General features: G+C 44.1%; 1 protein-coding gene across 3 annotated transcripts in view; it reads left to right on the top strand.

The window, feature by feature from the left end:
- Nucleotides 1-15,411, top strand: part of CLIC1 (chloride intracellular channel 1) — a 35,263-nt gene that overhangs the window by 16,646 nt on the left and 3,206 nt on the right. For 2 of the 3 annotated variants that reach the window (XM_082210701.1, XM_082210702.1), the window contains exons 2-4: nucleotides 13,595-13,704; nucleotides 13,870-13,995; nucleotides 14,613-14,719. In XM_082210701.1, the coding sequence (XP_082066827.1) occupies nucleotides 13,595-13,704; nucleotides 13,870-13,995; nucleotides 14,613-14,719 (343 nt within the window). Of the gene's footprint in view, nucleotides 1-8,455; nucleotides 8,475-13,594; nucleotides 13,705-13,869; nucleotides 13,996-14,612; nucleotides 14,720-15,411 lie in introns of those variants that run through there. The other variant, XM_082210703.1, reaches the window with a different exon arrangement.

The following is a 15,411-nucleotide window of genomic DNA, read 5'->3' on the forward strand; positions in this document are numbered from 1 at the left end:
AAACCAACTATTTAAAATGTATTTTAAAAATTTGAAGTCAACCAGATTAAGACACATGCCAGCATTTTACATACCTGAATAGGCTTGCTAAACAAAAATGTTTTTAGCAGGCGCCAGCAAGAGAACATTGAAGACTCCTGTCTGATGTCTATAGGCAGGGAGTTCCAACGTATGGGTGCAAACGAACGTGTTTGCATTAGGGAATGTCCTGAAATAGAGGACCTTATGCATTATATCTTGCGCTGCCCCTTATATAATGAAGCAAGAGAATGATTTTTAGCACCTATAATGACAAAATCCCCTGGCCAGAACCCCTCTGACATGATTTTATATCTCCTTGCAGACACAGATAAGTATGTGACCTGGCGTGTAGCACTCTTTGCAACTGCCGCTAGGAAAATTAGAGCAAATTATATAGCCAAGATAGCCACCAACTGTAAAGGAGATGAATTTATTTGACCCTATCTACATCCAGCTAGGGACACGGGTGGCGCTGTGGGTTAAACCACAGAGCCTAGGACTTGTCGATCAGAAGGTTGGCGGTTCGAATCCCCGCGACGGGGTGAGCTCCCGTTGCTCGGTCCCTGCTCCTGCCAACCTAGCATTTCAAAAGCACGTCAAAGTGCAAGTAGATAAATAGGTACCACTCCGGCGGGAAGGTAAACGGCGTTTCCGTGCGCTGCTCTGGTTCGCCAGAAGCGGCTTAGTCATGCTGGCCACATGACCCGGAAGCTGTATGCCGGCTCCCTCGGCCAATAAAGCGAGATGAGCGCCGCAACCCCAGAGTTGGTCACGACAAGACCTAATGGTCAGGGTTCCCTTTACCTTTACCTTTACATCAAGCTATATTCTATCTTTATCACCAAACTCCTGTTATAATTGCACATTGTATTAATCAACATTATTTTTTAATATAATAGTGGCCATGTGATGATTTTAGCCTATAAATTTTATTGTTTAATGTCTTATATTAAGGTACTTTCTTAGCTCTGTTTAATGTAGCTAATGTCTTGATAATATAAATGTTTTCAGTTTTTTGTATTAATCCAGCGTATTTTCTTTTAATTGTTGAACGATTCTGTGTACATTGCGGCAGCCTTTGGCTATGTGCAATGAAACTGACTGAATGACTGACTGACAATGTATGGGTGTGACCACACCGAAAGATCAAGTTCTTATGAATGTGGAATGAGTATCGTGTGGCACTGGCAACAGTGCTGCTTCCACAAATCCAAGGTTGGCAGGCGTATTTAGAAAGGCATTTGGCACATTGTTATAAACAGGTCAAATAAGTTATGCAGGCCTAGGGTGGAGCTGCACTGTGGGACTTCGAGTCCTTCCCTCTCTGCCACATCTTCCCCTGTCGTCTTGGATTTCTGTTTGAAGGACACCTCCTGGCTGCCTGTCATCTTTGTCAGGCGCCAAGGTAATCACCGGAGGAAGGGCTGTTTTCTCTTCCAAGTAAATTTTTATTATTTTCTTTACATACCGTATTTTTCACTCTATAAGATGCACCAGACCACAAGACGCACCTAGTTTTTGGAGGAGGAAAACAAGAAAAAAAAATATTCTGAATCTCAGAAGCCAGAACAGCAAGAGGGATCGCTGCGCAGCGGAAGCAGCAATCCCTCTTGCTGTTCTGGCTTCTGGGATAGCTTCGCAGCCTGCATTCGCTCCATAAGACGCACACACATTTCCCCTTGCTTTTTAGGAGGGAAAAAGTGAGTCTTATAGAGCAAAAAATACGGTATTCTTTTTCCAACAATCAGGAATAATTGGATATTTAAAGGTGAACTGTAAAAGTGTAAAGACACTAGCAGGACTGGAATGATACCTTCAGTGTAAAGCAGTAGGGATATAAGAATAATGTGCAAGATAAGAATGGATTTAATATACCAATTGCAGGGAGGGAGGGAGGTGAAGACTCGGCAGAGTCAAATGGAATATATGGTAATAATAAGGAAGGGCTGTTTTCACCGCTGCTTTCCCCATCACTGAATTCAGCAGAGAGAGTAGCAAGCACAGGCAAGGAGAGTTTGGGGAGAAGAAAAGCAGCAGACTCTTGAGGCTTTTGGTAGTCTCCAGCAGGAAGCTCAGTGCTTTGCAGGGCAGAAGATCCCAGGTCTGCAGCAACCCTGGAGGGCAGCTGCCAGTCCGTGTAGGCAAAACGGAAGAAGAGTGGAAGAAATTTAAAATATATCTTAAGGACTATTATAAACCTGATGAATGCTAGAATGTCGAGGTTTTCAGGAAGAAGGGTTACAGTAATATAAGATTAGACTAAAGAAAATATTAACATGACAGAGGTTGGAAAGAAATATTTGGACGTTGTTAAAAAACTATGAACATTGGGATGCAGAAAGGGGAGGTATGGGGAAGTCCGAGAAAAGAGGTTTATGAAAAATTGTTATGAAACTATGCGTGTTTGTATGTCTTTTTATGTGTGTGTTTGTTTAAAAAACTTTGTAAAACTAATAAAAATTTTATATATATATAAAAAAAACTGATCTGGATGATCCAAGTAGTCTGACTCACTGGAAGTTATCTTCTTCCAGGTGATAAGCTGAGTGCATTTTGCAGGGGCTCTGTTCAAAGGCGGAAAACTGGAAATGCACGCAGGATTCCCTACCTATAAAATGAACCTTTGCCTGTTTTTCTCCTTAAAGGAGGAAGTCTTTCCCAGCATGGAAAATGATTACAGTGGTACCTCGGGTTAAGAACTTAATTCGTTCTGGAGGTCTATTCTTAACCTGAAACTGTTCTTAACCTGAGGTACCGCTTTAGCTAATGGGGCCTCCTGCTGCTGCCATGCCACCAGAGCACGATTTCTGTTCTCATCCTGAGGTAAAGTTCTTAACCTGAGGTACTATTTCTGGGTTAGCGGGGTCTGTAACATGAAGCTTCCAACAAAAGATTAAAAATACATTAAAACATCGGTCATTAAAAGCCTCCCTAAACAGGACTGCCTTCAGATGTCTTCTAAAAGTCAGATACAGTAGTACCTTGGGTTACAGACGCTTCAGGTTACAGACTCCGCTAACCCAGAAATCGTATCTCGGGTTAAGAACTTTGCTTCAGGATGAGAACAGAAATCGGGCTCTGGCGGCGCGGCGGCAGCAGGAGGCCCCATTAGCTAAAGTGGTGCTTCAGGTTAAGAACAGTTTCAGGTTAAGAACGGACCTCCGGAACGAATTAAGTTCTTAACCTGAAGTACCACTGTAGAAGATTCCTGCTGGATCAGACCTTGCAAATATGGGCCTGAAGCCAGTCTGAAGCAGATTTCTTTGAATCCATTTCAGGCTTCAGAGAAGCAGGCTCAAAAGAGCCATTTTGCAATAAACGGCTAAAATTACTTAACTTAATCCATTAATCACACAGAAGCCAAGAAGTTAGGGGGATGAACTGTCAACAGTCCTGGTTTCAGATGACGGTCGCACTGCAGCTCACCAGTGTTTGACTTCTTGTCTATTAGCTGCAATCTGACCTTTTCATTTTTTCTTTTAGTACTTCTGCAGACACATGACCATGCCACGGATGCATGTGATCATGGGTTGTGCCCAACTAAGCTCCTACTCTTGAGTAGGCCCATTGATTGAAACTAATGAGTCTTAGGTTAGCCATGTCCGTTAACTTCAGGGTCTACTCTTAAGTAGGACTACCGTTGGTCATTGGGTCCAGCAACTTAACTTGTACGGGGGGGAATCATAGAAATGTGGAGTTGGAAGGGACCCTGAGGGTCATCTAGTCCAACCCCCTGCAATGCAGGAATCTCAGCTAAAGCATCCATGACAGGTGGCCCTCCAACCTCTGAAGGAGTGTCTCCACCTCCATCTGAGGTCCAGCTCTGAGGGCCGTCTGGCGGTTCCCCCACTGTGAGAAGTGAAGTTACAGGGAACTAGGCAGAGGGCCTTCTCGGTGGTGGTACCTGCCCTGTGGAACGCTCTCCCACCAGATGTCAAGGAAATAAGCAACTATCTGACTTTCAGAAGACATCTGAATGGAAGTTTTTAATGTTTGATGTTTTATTGTGCTTTTAATATTCTGCTGGGAGCTGTCCAGAGCGGCTGGGGAAACCCAGCCAGACGCGTGGGGTATAAATAATAAATTATTATTATTACTATTAAATAGAGGTCTAACAATACTGGCCTATAAAATGTTTATTGAGTATATGGGGGGGAATTGTGTACACTTGAAAATGCTGGCAGCATTAAGATAAATTCAACAGCATAAATAAGTTTTGATGGATGTAATAATGGAATACTGAATGGTATAGTTTATGTAAAGTATGCAGGGATTTTATGTTATGCAAAATGAACCATGGAAAGAGAAGGGAAGTCACTGATACTTTAAGGTTGTTTAAATGAATACTCTAAAATGTAAAATAGAAAATCTAATAAAAAATATACGGGGGCGTGGGGAGAAAGGAACCTCTCAGATGAAATAAAGCAAGCTTACTTTTGATTGCTCACTGGTCCCCACCCTCGTCTTCAGCACAGGGGATAATAATATTGACCTGCGTTACTAGGTGTTATTACAGCAAGGTAATGTACCTAGAGTGCTATTTAAAGGGGCGGGTATTATTACAGGCCAAAGGAAGAAACACTGCACAGGGCACAGTCAGAAACCATGGAATTCCCTTGCACAAGATGAGCTCTGCAGGGGCAGCAGCGAAACCCTGGAGGAGGGAGGTGACAAAATACTGCCACTCCCGTCCTGGTCGTAAGATGACAAACAGGGGCTGGCAGGCTGACGTTGGTGGGCCAGTGGCCCGTTTGCCCTGATTAACCAGGCCTCCCCTGCGAGATTCCCTCTCGTACAGAACTATTAAAGGCACTGGAACATCATCTCCTTCTCCTTTTCTTTTTGCATGTGGCTGCTTTGCTCTCAGCAAATTTACCTGCACACCTCTTTTCTGGGTCTCTTGCGCAGCTGTGAGCTCCTTGCAGGATTTCTGGCTGCGTGGAAAGTTGTGGAAAGCACCTGGACTACGACTAGCCGCCTGAGAAATAGTTTTTATCCAAATGCTATTTTGGTTTTAAACGCAGTGTAAGGTAGTCTTAATAATAATAATAATAATAATAATAATAATAATAATAATAATAATTTATTATTTATACCCCGCCCATCTGGCTGGGTTTCCCCAGCCACTCTGGGTGGCTTCCGACAAAACACTGAAATACAATAACCTATTAAACATTAAAAGCTTCCCTAAACATAATATACTCTGTGGGAGTATATTATATTTAATTATGGGGTATCAGAGTTTTTAGGGGGTTAACCAAGCTGGGATAGCAGGCTTGTTGGTTTTTGAATGTCTGATGTAGATTTTTTTTCAATTTCGTTGTTCCGTATGGGACAATGACAATGAAGATTATCGTATCGTGAAGTTGGCAGCTCTGGGCGGAAGCCTTGATCGACATTCTGCGGATCTTCCTCCGTGTACACCAGGTATGGCGAAACCTGGCCCTCCAGATGTTTTGGGACTACAACTCCCATCATCCCTAGCTAACAGGACTAGTGGTCCGGGGATGATGGGAGTTGTAGTCCCAAAGCTTCTGGAGGGCCGAGTTTGCCTGTGCCTGGTGTACACCATCAGAAAGGGTTTGCGGAGTGAGACCCTGAGAGGGCTGTAGCGCCCCTAATATTTGCATCGGCTGCAGCGCCCCTGATATTTGCATTGTCCTCCCCGCAGCATTGCTTTCAGGGCTCTGCAGCGACGCTCACCTCAGCTTGCCATATCCTTCTCAGGTGTGCACACAGCTTCTGGAATGTTGCACCATTTGCATTAATTAACCCTAGCGCAGAATCTGGATATCCCTGAATCAGCAGGTGCATTCTGCATATTTGTGGCACCTAACAGAAACTGTGCCTGCCTCCCTCCCTCTGTTCCCTGGAATCCATTTCCTCACAGTGTAGCTTGTTGTCGGCTTTTTATTCCCTTGTTTTTATTGTCCGAGTTGCATTTGATCTGAGCACCGGCTGCTGGGTGTGTGTGCATGTGTGGGCAGGAACGCTCTCGCAAACTGTACGCGTGTGCTGGAGTCGGTTGTCACTGATTTGCTCCTGTATCTTTCCTGGATTAGGCCAAAGGCTGTGGCAGAGGTAGAGCGTTATCAAGCCCAGCAAATTATTCCAGCGTGAGTGTACTCTGAACTAATCCGGAGCCAGAAAAGAGGACTTAGAATCGGGAGAAGGAGAGTCTACTGTTAGGTTAGCCAGATGCAAAAGGGGAAATGGACCCTGTACCTTTACTAGTTGTGTGGCAGGCTGTACTTGATGAAATCCCCTCTCCTGTTAAAGATATAAGATGATGATGATGATAATTTATTTGTACCCCACCCATCTGGCTGGGTTTCACCAACAAAATATTAAAAACACGACAAAACATCAAACATTAAAAACTTCCCTAAACAGGGCTGCCTTGAGATGTCTTCTAAAAGTCAGATAGTTGTTTATTTCCTTGACATCTGATGGGAGGGCGTTCCACAGGGAGGGCGCCACTACCGAGAAGGCCCTCTGCCTGCTTCCTCACCTGCCCACACAGCCGACTGTAAAGTCGACCATCCTATCTACCAGTAAAAAATTTATAAGATTTTAGCTATGTTGGTCCATATTGGGGGAATTCAAAAAGACTGTATATTTATTCATTTGTTGGTTGGTTTAATTGAATTCCATTTGTGAATCTCTTCCATAGAATACCTCAGAGCAATTTTGCAAATGAAAATGCCACCTACCAAAACAACTGCAATTAATAAATTTTGCTTGATCCGGCCGCAAATGTCAGAAAGTTGTGAGCGAGCTTCTCAGATGTTCGACTGAGAATCAAATCCCAGACAGTCCACCTTTCGGAAAACAAGGCTTTAGAGCCATTTTGCCTCCAAATAGCAACTAAACATTCTGTTTTGATGACCACAACCTTGGTTTAAGGAGCAATTTGGGGTCTAGCTTATATACCTATTTTGTAATACTGGTCAGAAGGGGAGGCAGCAAACTTGAAAGTGTCATTTCCAGTTTTTCATTTTTACCCATTTCCCTTTTCCAGGCAGACAATGTTGTACGTGTGCTTTAAGCTCGGCTGCTCTCGTCATGGTGCGAAATGCAAATACATAAATATTGGGTTAGAGACGGGAAAGGTGCCAGCAGGCTTGGCTTTAAGAGGAGAGCAAAGGGGTGGTGCTTGGGAACAAAGTCTCCTTACAATGTCTTTTCTCTGTGTGTGCTCTAGTGGAAAAGAGAGAGAGACGGAAATAGGGATCCCCGGTTCCCTCTGCCTATATTTAGCCCCTCAAAATGTCATTTCCTTGGAAATGCTGGTGTCATCGCTGGCTGGAATGGGCCCCTGAACTCTATTCATGCCTCTTCCTTGCCTGAATGGAGGAAGGAATTTGTTGAAACCAGCCTTCTGTGAGGAAGGAAAAATTCATATCTGTTGCTCCACCCACTTTTGCCCTCCTGCTGATGTGGCCCCCGAAAAGTTGCCCGGTGGCCCTTGGGCCTGAAGAGGGTTCCACCCTGAAGGAGATGCCTTTTCAGATTACGGACCTGGCAGTCTCTTGGTGGGTGTTTGACGGTCTGGGCTGCCTTTGCAGGTTCAAAGGAGCTTGAGGAATCAAGTGGATTTGAAGGTTGGAAGGAATTCGTGAAAGGGAATAAGCCATAGTGATGAAGACGTCTCCTCAGCTGCCATTTTTAGGGGATTAGAATAGAGAGAGTGGCTGGGTATCCCACTTTGAGGGTAGGAGTCCCATCCTTAGCAAGGTTGCCAACCACTCCTCAGCTACACTAAGTGCTGGCCAGGGGAGTAGCATTTGGCAAGTTAAATTAAGGGTTGGGATTCCTGGGTTCTCCTAAGAGATGTGGTTCAAAAAAAGGTAAAGGACCCCTGACTGTTAAGTCCAGTCGCGGACGACTCTGGGGTTGCGGCGCTCATCTCGCTTTACTGGCCGAGGGAGCCGACGTTTGTCCGCAGACAGTATTTCCGGGTTATGTGGCCAGCAGGACTAAGCCGCTTCTGGCGAACCAGAGCAGCGCACGGAAATGCCGTTCACCTTCCCACCGGAGCGGTACCTATTTATCTACTTGCACTGGTGTGCTTTTGAACTGCTAGGTGGGCAGGAGCAGGGACCGAGCAACGGGAGCTCACCCCGTCGCGGGGATTCGAACCGCCAACCTTCCGACTGGCAAGCCCAAGGCTCAGTGGTTTACGCCACAGTGCCACCCACGTCCCAAGTGGAGTGGGACCTAATTCAGGGTGGGCAACCTTCTCCACCTTGAGGGCCACAGTCCCTCCCAGGCAGCCTTTGAGGGCCATATAGCAGAGCAAAAGTGAGGAGGGCGACAAATGCAAAATTGTCATACGGTAGGGCAGGCTAGTTTCTACATGTGCTCACACATCCCTCCTCCTGTGCCCTCCATTCAGACAAGCAGGATTCCTTATCAGAGTTCCAGGGTGCGTTTCAGCAGGACCAGTGATGGTGAGGTTCTCCCCTCCTGGCATAATTGGGGTTGAATATCTGTGGCCCGGACTCCTGGGTTCCTTGGCAATGGATGAAGTGTGGCTTCTCCAAGAGCGGAATGTATTAGGTGGAGATAAGGGGGCGTTGGGTGGCTGAGTAACTTCTGACAGCCCATAGTGGAATTTCCTGGCTGCCGTTCAAAGGCTGAAATGAACATCTCCTTAGTATTTCTTTGAAAAAAAACCCCTTCTAAGTCTCAGAATGATGTCAGACTGGGAACTCCCTCTTGTCTCCTCCAGATCTGACTAGGCTGGCCGCCCCAAGCCACCGGGAAATCATGTGACTTCATCTCCACCCTCCATCCTTGTGTACATGTTTTCTCCAGAAGCTAGTCGACTTACCACTTTTATGGCTCATTCTTGCTTGATCTTTTTCCAGGGAAGGGCATCTCTCTCTCTTTTTTCCCATGTAAGGGTTTGCAGTTTTGTTTCTGCGCCCGATTTAGCAACTGGAGAGTCATGGTTTCTTGTTTTTTTTTTTTTAAAAAAACACCTTAAACTTGCTAGTCCCTGGAAGAAAGGAAAGGGCAGAGTTGCCATGAGAACAATTAATCACGATGGCAGAAAGTGGTTAGGAAAAGGCACTGGGGATTATTTAGGGTGGAAACGTTGGTGGGGCTACTGGCTGCATATATTTATAGAACTTTGCACAGTCACGGCTTCCCTGCAAAGAATCCTGGGAGATGTCGTTTACTCCGCCACGGAGCTATGATTCCCAGCAGTCTCAATAAACTACAGTTCCCAAGATTCTTGGAAGGTGGTTTAAAATGTATGGTACATATGGTATGCAAAATATTCTGGGGATAGCGCTTGCGGCCTTTTAAAATTACTAATTTTCTGTTTGGAAATTTAGGAAGTTAAAAAAAGGAGAAAGGTTTTTTTCTTCTTCTCTGGATTGCCAGATTCTTCTTGCCATCGGAACTTCTTATGCAGCTGGGATGCCCGTCGAAATTGCGGTCTGTTGAGTCATGGGAAATGGGCAGTCTGGCTGGATGCAAAAGGAAACAGGGCTCTCTCGCACCTTTAATTACAGGGATGGGGAAAACTGATATTGCTGGACTATAACTCTCAACATCCCTCACTGTTGCCATCGACAGTTCTAGCTGGGGCTGATGGCTGGTGGAGTCCTGACACTACCTAAAGGGCCACAAGTTCCCTGTTGCTGATTTAATAGTTTTTTGGGTGTGTGTTTTTTAAATTAATTTTATAATATTTACTGGGTTTAATTTTTTTAAAAATAATCTTTTTAGATACTTTTTGGGTTTTTGAATACGTTTTTGTTTTCTTTAAAATCATTTTGTTTTATCAAGGGTGTGTTTGCCACCTTGGGCTCCTTTGCGAAGAAGGACAGGATATAAATCTAATTATTTAAGTTCAAGCAAACTTATTAGTACTTGCTCAAAAGCCCTGTTTAGCTTGCATATCAGGTTGCACTGGAGTTCCCTCTTCTGTACAAATATGAAAGGTGCAGGAGCTGCCTATATTATATTATTATATTATATTATATTATATTATATTATATTATATTATATTATATTATATTATATTATATTATATTATATTATATTATATTATATTATATTATATTATATTATATTATATTATATTATATTATTATTATTATTGCTACCCTGAGTATATCTTGCACAGTGACAGTCAAAAAATGGAGACGGTTACGTCAGCACAATGTATTCTGCAACCTGAGTCAGGTTTTCAAAGAATTTTAGATGTGGGTTTTTCGTTTTGTTTTTGTCTGCACGGGAATAGCGAATTGCCAAAAAAACCAAACAAACAGCCGATTGACATTGCGGAGCAGCTCTTAAGTCCGGCGGCCATTTTGATTGATGTCTGGCTCCACACGCCTTTCTGTTTGGGCATTTCTATAGCAACCTCTTGTCCCTTGTGCCTGCCAGGCTGGCGGTGACTGAGGGGTAACCATGGCTGAGTAGTCGAAGTAGGAACTGGCTGCACCGTGTTAAGCTGGCGACAACTCAACTTTCTGGAGGATGTTTGGGGAAGCCCATCTGTTCCCATGGCAACGGTTGGTGGCCGTAGTCCTCCGTGGAAGCTGATTCATCTTATCTCCTCCCTGACTGTGTGGGTTACTAGAGCAAGAGATCTTCTTCCCTTTGGCAACTGTTGATAAGAGATCCCTGCTGTCTATGCAGCCCACTGTCCCCAGAGGTGCTGGCTCGCCCCACGTTTGGCCATTCTGGCTGGGTCACACATTGCATCTATTTCCCCCCCCAATAAATTTTTATTGTTTTCTTTACATAATCTTTCTTTCCATACATTTCATACATACATCAACATATAAACCATTTTGCTCTGCCAAGTTATGATTTCCCTCCTTCCCTTCAGTTGGTATCCCTTGTCACATTCTTTTGCATATTTTATCCTCTCATCTTATTTACATTACATCTTATTTACATTATAGGAGTTACTTCAGTCCTGCTAGTGTTTTTAAGTTTTTACAACTGTCTTTTAAATACTCAGTAAATTTACTTCAATTATCCTGGAATCTCTGGTCGTCCCCATCCCAAATCCTTCCCGTCAGTTTGGCTAGTTCCATGTCATCTATCATTTTCGACTGCCACTCCACAATGGTAGGAACTTCTTGTGATTTCCAGTTTGGGGCCAACGAAGTCCTTGCCGCAGCTGTGGCATACATGAATAATCTTTGGTCCTTTATCTTAATTTCCTTTCCCATCAAACCAAGCAAAAAAGCCTCTGGTCTTTTGGGAACAAAGATCCGTATAATTAAAGCCATGGTTTTCCCAGTAGTGATGTATGGAAGTGAGAGCTGGACCATAAAGAAGGCTGATCGCCAAAGAATTGATGCTTTTGAATTATGGTGCTGGAGGAGACTCTTGAGAGTCCCATGGACTGCAAGAAGATCAAACCTATCCATTCTTAAGGAAATCAGCCCTGAGTGCTCACTGGAAGGACAGATCCTGAAGCTGAGGCTCCAATACTTTGGCCACCTGATGAGAAGAGAAGACTCCCTGGAAAAGACCCTGATGTTGAAAAAGATGGAGGGCACAAGGAGAAGGGGACGACAGAGGACGAGATGGTTGGACAGTGTTCTCGAAGCTACCAGCATGACTTTGACCAAACTGCGGGAGGCGGTGGAAGACAGGAGTGCCTGGCGTGCTCTGGTCCATGGGGTCACGAAGAGTCGGACACGACTAAACAACAATATTTCAATATTTTTTAAAGCTCATTATAGGAGAGCACATTGCATCTAAAGTACACCATCAAACGCAGGTATAGTAAAAGATAATAAAAGCAACACAATTAAGGCTGCCTCCTTTAGCGTGGCGCCCCCTTCAGTGCAGTTTGGCCGCTGTGTCTTTCCTCATTTTGGACTAGGAGATATCCTGCTGCAGGATTGCGCTCGGAGCCCTCCCAGGAACTTGTATAGAACCCGGTTGATAAACCTGCTTAGTTAGCGACTCCTGTGTGGCAAGCTAAACAGAGATCAAGGTTCAGCAGGAACTCCCAGCCTGGAGGGGAGACCGAAACCTGCGGAGAGCCTGCCCACTGATCACCAGCGCTGTGATTTACAGCCAATTCGGAACAGGGCGACTCTGTTTTTTTCTTTTTTTTAAAAAAAAAGGTTTGGGTGGCTGTGACCTTTGTAAGTACAAAGAGCCCAATACTATATTTCACTGTGGCAGAAGGTATTGTGACCTTTCGTATGCCACTGTCTCCCTCTAGTGGTTAAAACTCTCTCATTTTTATTAAGTTTTCAGTTTTACAATTTAAAGTACTCATTTCTACATCCTTAAGATATCAGTGACTTCCCTTCTCCCCTTTCCATTGCTCATTTTACATATCATAAATCCCTGCATATTTTACAAAAACTATACCATTCAGCATTCCATTATTACATCCATCAGAACTTATTTACACTGTTCAATTTGTCTTCATGCTGCCAGCGTTTTCAGCTGTACATCGTTATTTCCCATACATTCAATAAACGTTTTCCAATCTTCTCTAAACATATGTCCTCCTTGTTCTCTTATTCTGTATGTTAAGCCTGCAAGCTGCGCATATTGTGTCGGCTTGAGTTGCCATTCTTCTTTGGTTGGGACCTTGCTCGTTTTCCAGTTTCTGGGCTAGCAAAACAGGGCCGCAGTAGTGGCATACATAAATAACATTTTTTGATACCTGGGAATTTTAAGTTGCAAGTCTGTCTCAGCCCTTTCCTACATGCTTTTGTGGCTTCCTGAAGGCCAAGTCGCTAGTAAAAAGTGCTGTGATTCTAACTTTTGTAAAACATCCCACTCGTACTAACCATCCCAGGGCGCTCAACCACTGCCACAATGTCCTTTCTCCTATCAGATCAAAATTGTCCTATCAGATAACAGCAAAGGTTGCTAGGTTCATAGCAGGGGTAATCAGAATAAGGGCCACTAACTGACGGCTGATTCAGGACTTTAAATTGTGCTCTTAAATCAAACTTCCTTTTCTGTGTATGCTGTAATGTTTTACTGTTGCTATGGCCATTGGCTAATGCAAATAAAGTTTTATCTGTCTATCAAACACTGGCTTGCAGCGGGAATTACTTTAGCTACATTTCCAGAATTACTTAAGCTACGTTTCGGGTACCATCCCAAGGCTGTGGGGTTAGCTAGCAGAGTGGCTGGGGAAACCCAGCCAGATGGGCGGGGTATAAATGATGATGATTGTTATGTACTGAAGTTTTCACCCTGGGCCAGCAGGGGGATACTGTAGATAGTTTTCACTCAGGTCCACATATGCAAATAAGGGATTGAAAGTGACGTTCAGTGATTGGATAGTTACAGAAAATGGTTACTGTTGCGTTGTAGTGGAGCTCTATATAAGCAGGCTGGCTGAACCCTTCAGTTCAGTTCTGTTCTGGCCTGTGAATAAACAAGAGCTGTTTGAAGAATCGCTGTGTCGTCTGATATGTTCACCCACAACTTGATGATGATGATGATGATGTACATAAGACGAGCTGGATTAGGCTAAAGGTGGGTCTAGTCATTGAATTATAGAATGGCAGAGTTAGATTGAGGCTTAGATCTCAATGTTTTGGTTTCATTTCCTCAGGCCGGCAGCGATGGAGCCAAAATCGGGAACTGCCCCTTCTCCCAGCGACTCTTCATGGTCCTTTGGCTCAAGGGCGTGACCTTCAACGTCACCACAGTGGACACAAAGAGGTGGGTAGAAATTGCCGCAGGGGCACCCTAGGGCGCCCTCCCTTTTGCTACGGACTCGCACGTGCATCTCCCCGTCCGGCCAGCATCGCTTATCTTCGCTTCGGGGTCCTTCTTGCAGTTACAAGCACTCTTAATATGTTCTTCTTCTTCTTCTCTTCCTTGTAGGAGGACCGAGACGGTGCAGAAACTATGCCCCGGAGGTCAGCTCCCGTTCCTGATGTACGGGACTGAGGTTCACACAGACACTAACAAGATCGAAGAGTTCCTTGAGGAGGTCCTTTGCCCTCCCAAGTAAGAATTATTTGAGGCAATTGAGCTGATTGTGGACATACTAAGGATTATTATTGTATACCAGAAGGAGCATCTCCACGCCCATCGACCAGCCCGGACACTGAGGTCCAGCTCTGAGGGCCTTCTGGTGGTTCCCTGACTGTGACAAGGTTACAGGGAACCAGGCAGAGGGCCTTCTCGGTAGTGGCACCCTCCTGTTGGATGTCAAGGAAATAAACAGCTATCTGACTTTTAGAAGGCATCCGAAGGCAGCCCTGTTTAGGGACATTTTTAATGGCTGATGTCTTAATGTATTTATTTTTAATCTTTTGTTGGAAGCCACCCAGAATGGCTGTGGAAACCCAGCCAGATGGGCAGGGTAGAAATAAACTATTATTAGTATTATTATTATGAGCATTTTTTAGGAGATCGCCCCCTCAAGGGGGCAGGCTTCTGCTGGGGGGCAGGGGGCAGAATCTCCGTTTATTGAGCACTTTCAATGCTTTTCAATAATTTTTGTGGATCTAGGGGAGCTGGTTAGGGAAAGGGGGTTGCTGGCTCTCTAGGAGGAGTTGCGGGTGACGCCACTAAGCGAGGCCACTTCACGGTTGATGATAAATCTGCCTTCTCTCCCACAGGTACCCCAAGTTGGCTGCCCGTAACCCCGAGTCCAACACAGCTGGCCTTGACGTCTTTGCCAAGTTCTCTGCCTATATCAAGAACTCGAACCCGGGGCAGAACTCCAGTGAGTATCTTGGCCCCCAAATCCTCACTGGGCGGCCTCTTCCCAAGTGTTTTGATTCTCAGATTGGTCTTTTTCAATTCTTTTGGCCCCTTCTTTCCCAGGCCTCTCAGTGAACTGACTAGGATAGCCTTTCGTTGTCACTGGCTTCGTTCCTCCATTGGCTTCAGCTGCTGCTTACTTGCATCTTTGTTTTAATTGGGCAGGATTCATCTAGGTAATTGCGTATGAATCCTGGGAGCTATAGCTTTTTAAGGGTGCTGAGGGAACCCCCCCTATTTTTCATAATTTTTATTAAAGTTTCCAGTTTTTACATTTCCACATTAACATCTTTCATTATACCAAGGTGTATAAAAATCAATATTTTTTTTTAAAAAATAAACAAAAAACCCATATATTTTTTTTAAAAATGGATTTTTTCATTAAATAGGATTTTTAAAATAAAATGCTTTTGGAGGAAAAATCTTTCTAAAGATAGTTTTCTATTTAAGCTACATTATAGTCCAAAGGCTATTCATCAGGAAATAAGGATTTGTTTTAAGTTTTTCATGTGTGCTAAAACTCAATCTTAAGTTGTTGTTTTTTAATTGTTTAACCACATCAGTTAACAAACAGGGATGCATATGCTATAATGTTATTGTTTCAGTTAAATAAATTGTTATTAAGAAAATGATTATTTTTTCTCCTTCCAATAA

The sequence above is a fragment of the Podarcis vaucheri genome (assembly GCF_965113315.1).
Source record: "Podarcis vaucheri genome assembly, chromosome: 2".
NCBI lineage: Eukaryota > Metazoa > Chordata > Lepidosauria > Squamata > Lacertidae > Podarcis > Podarcis vaucheri.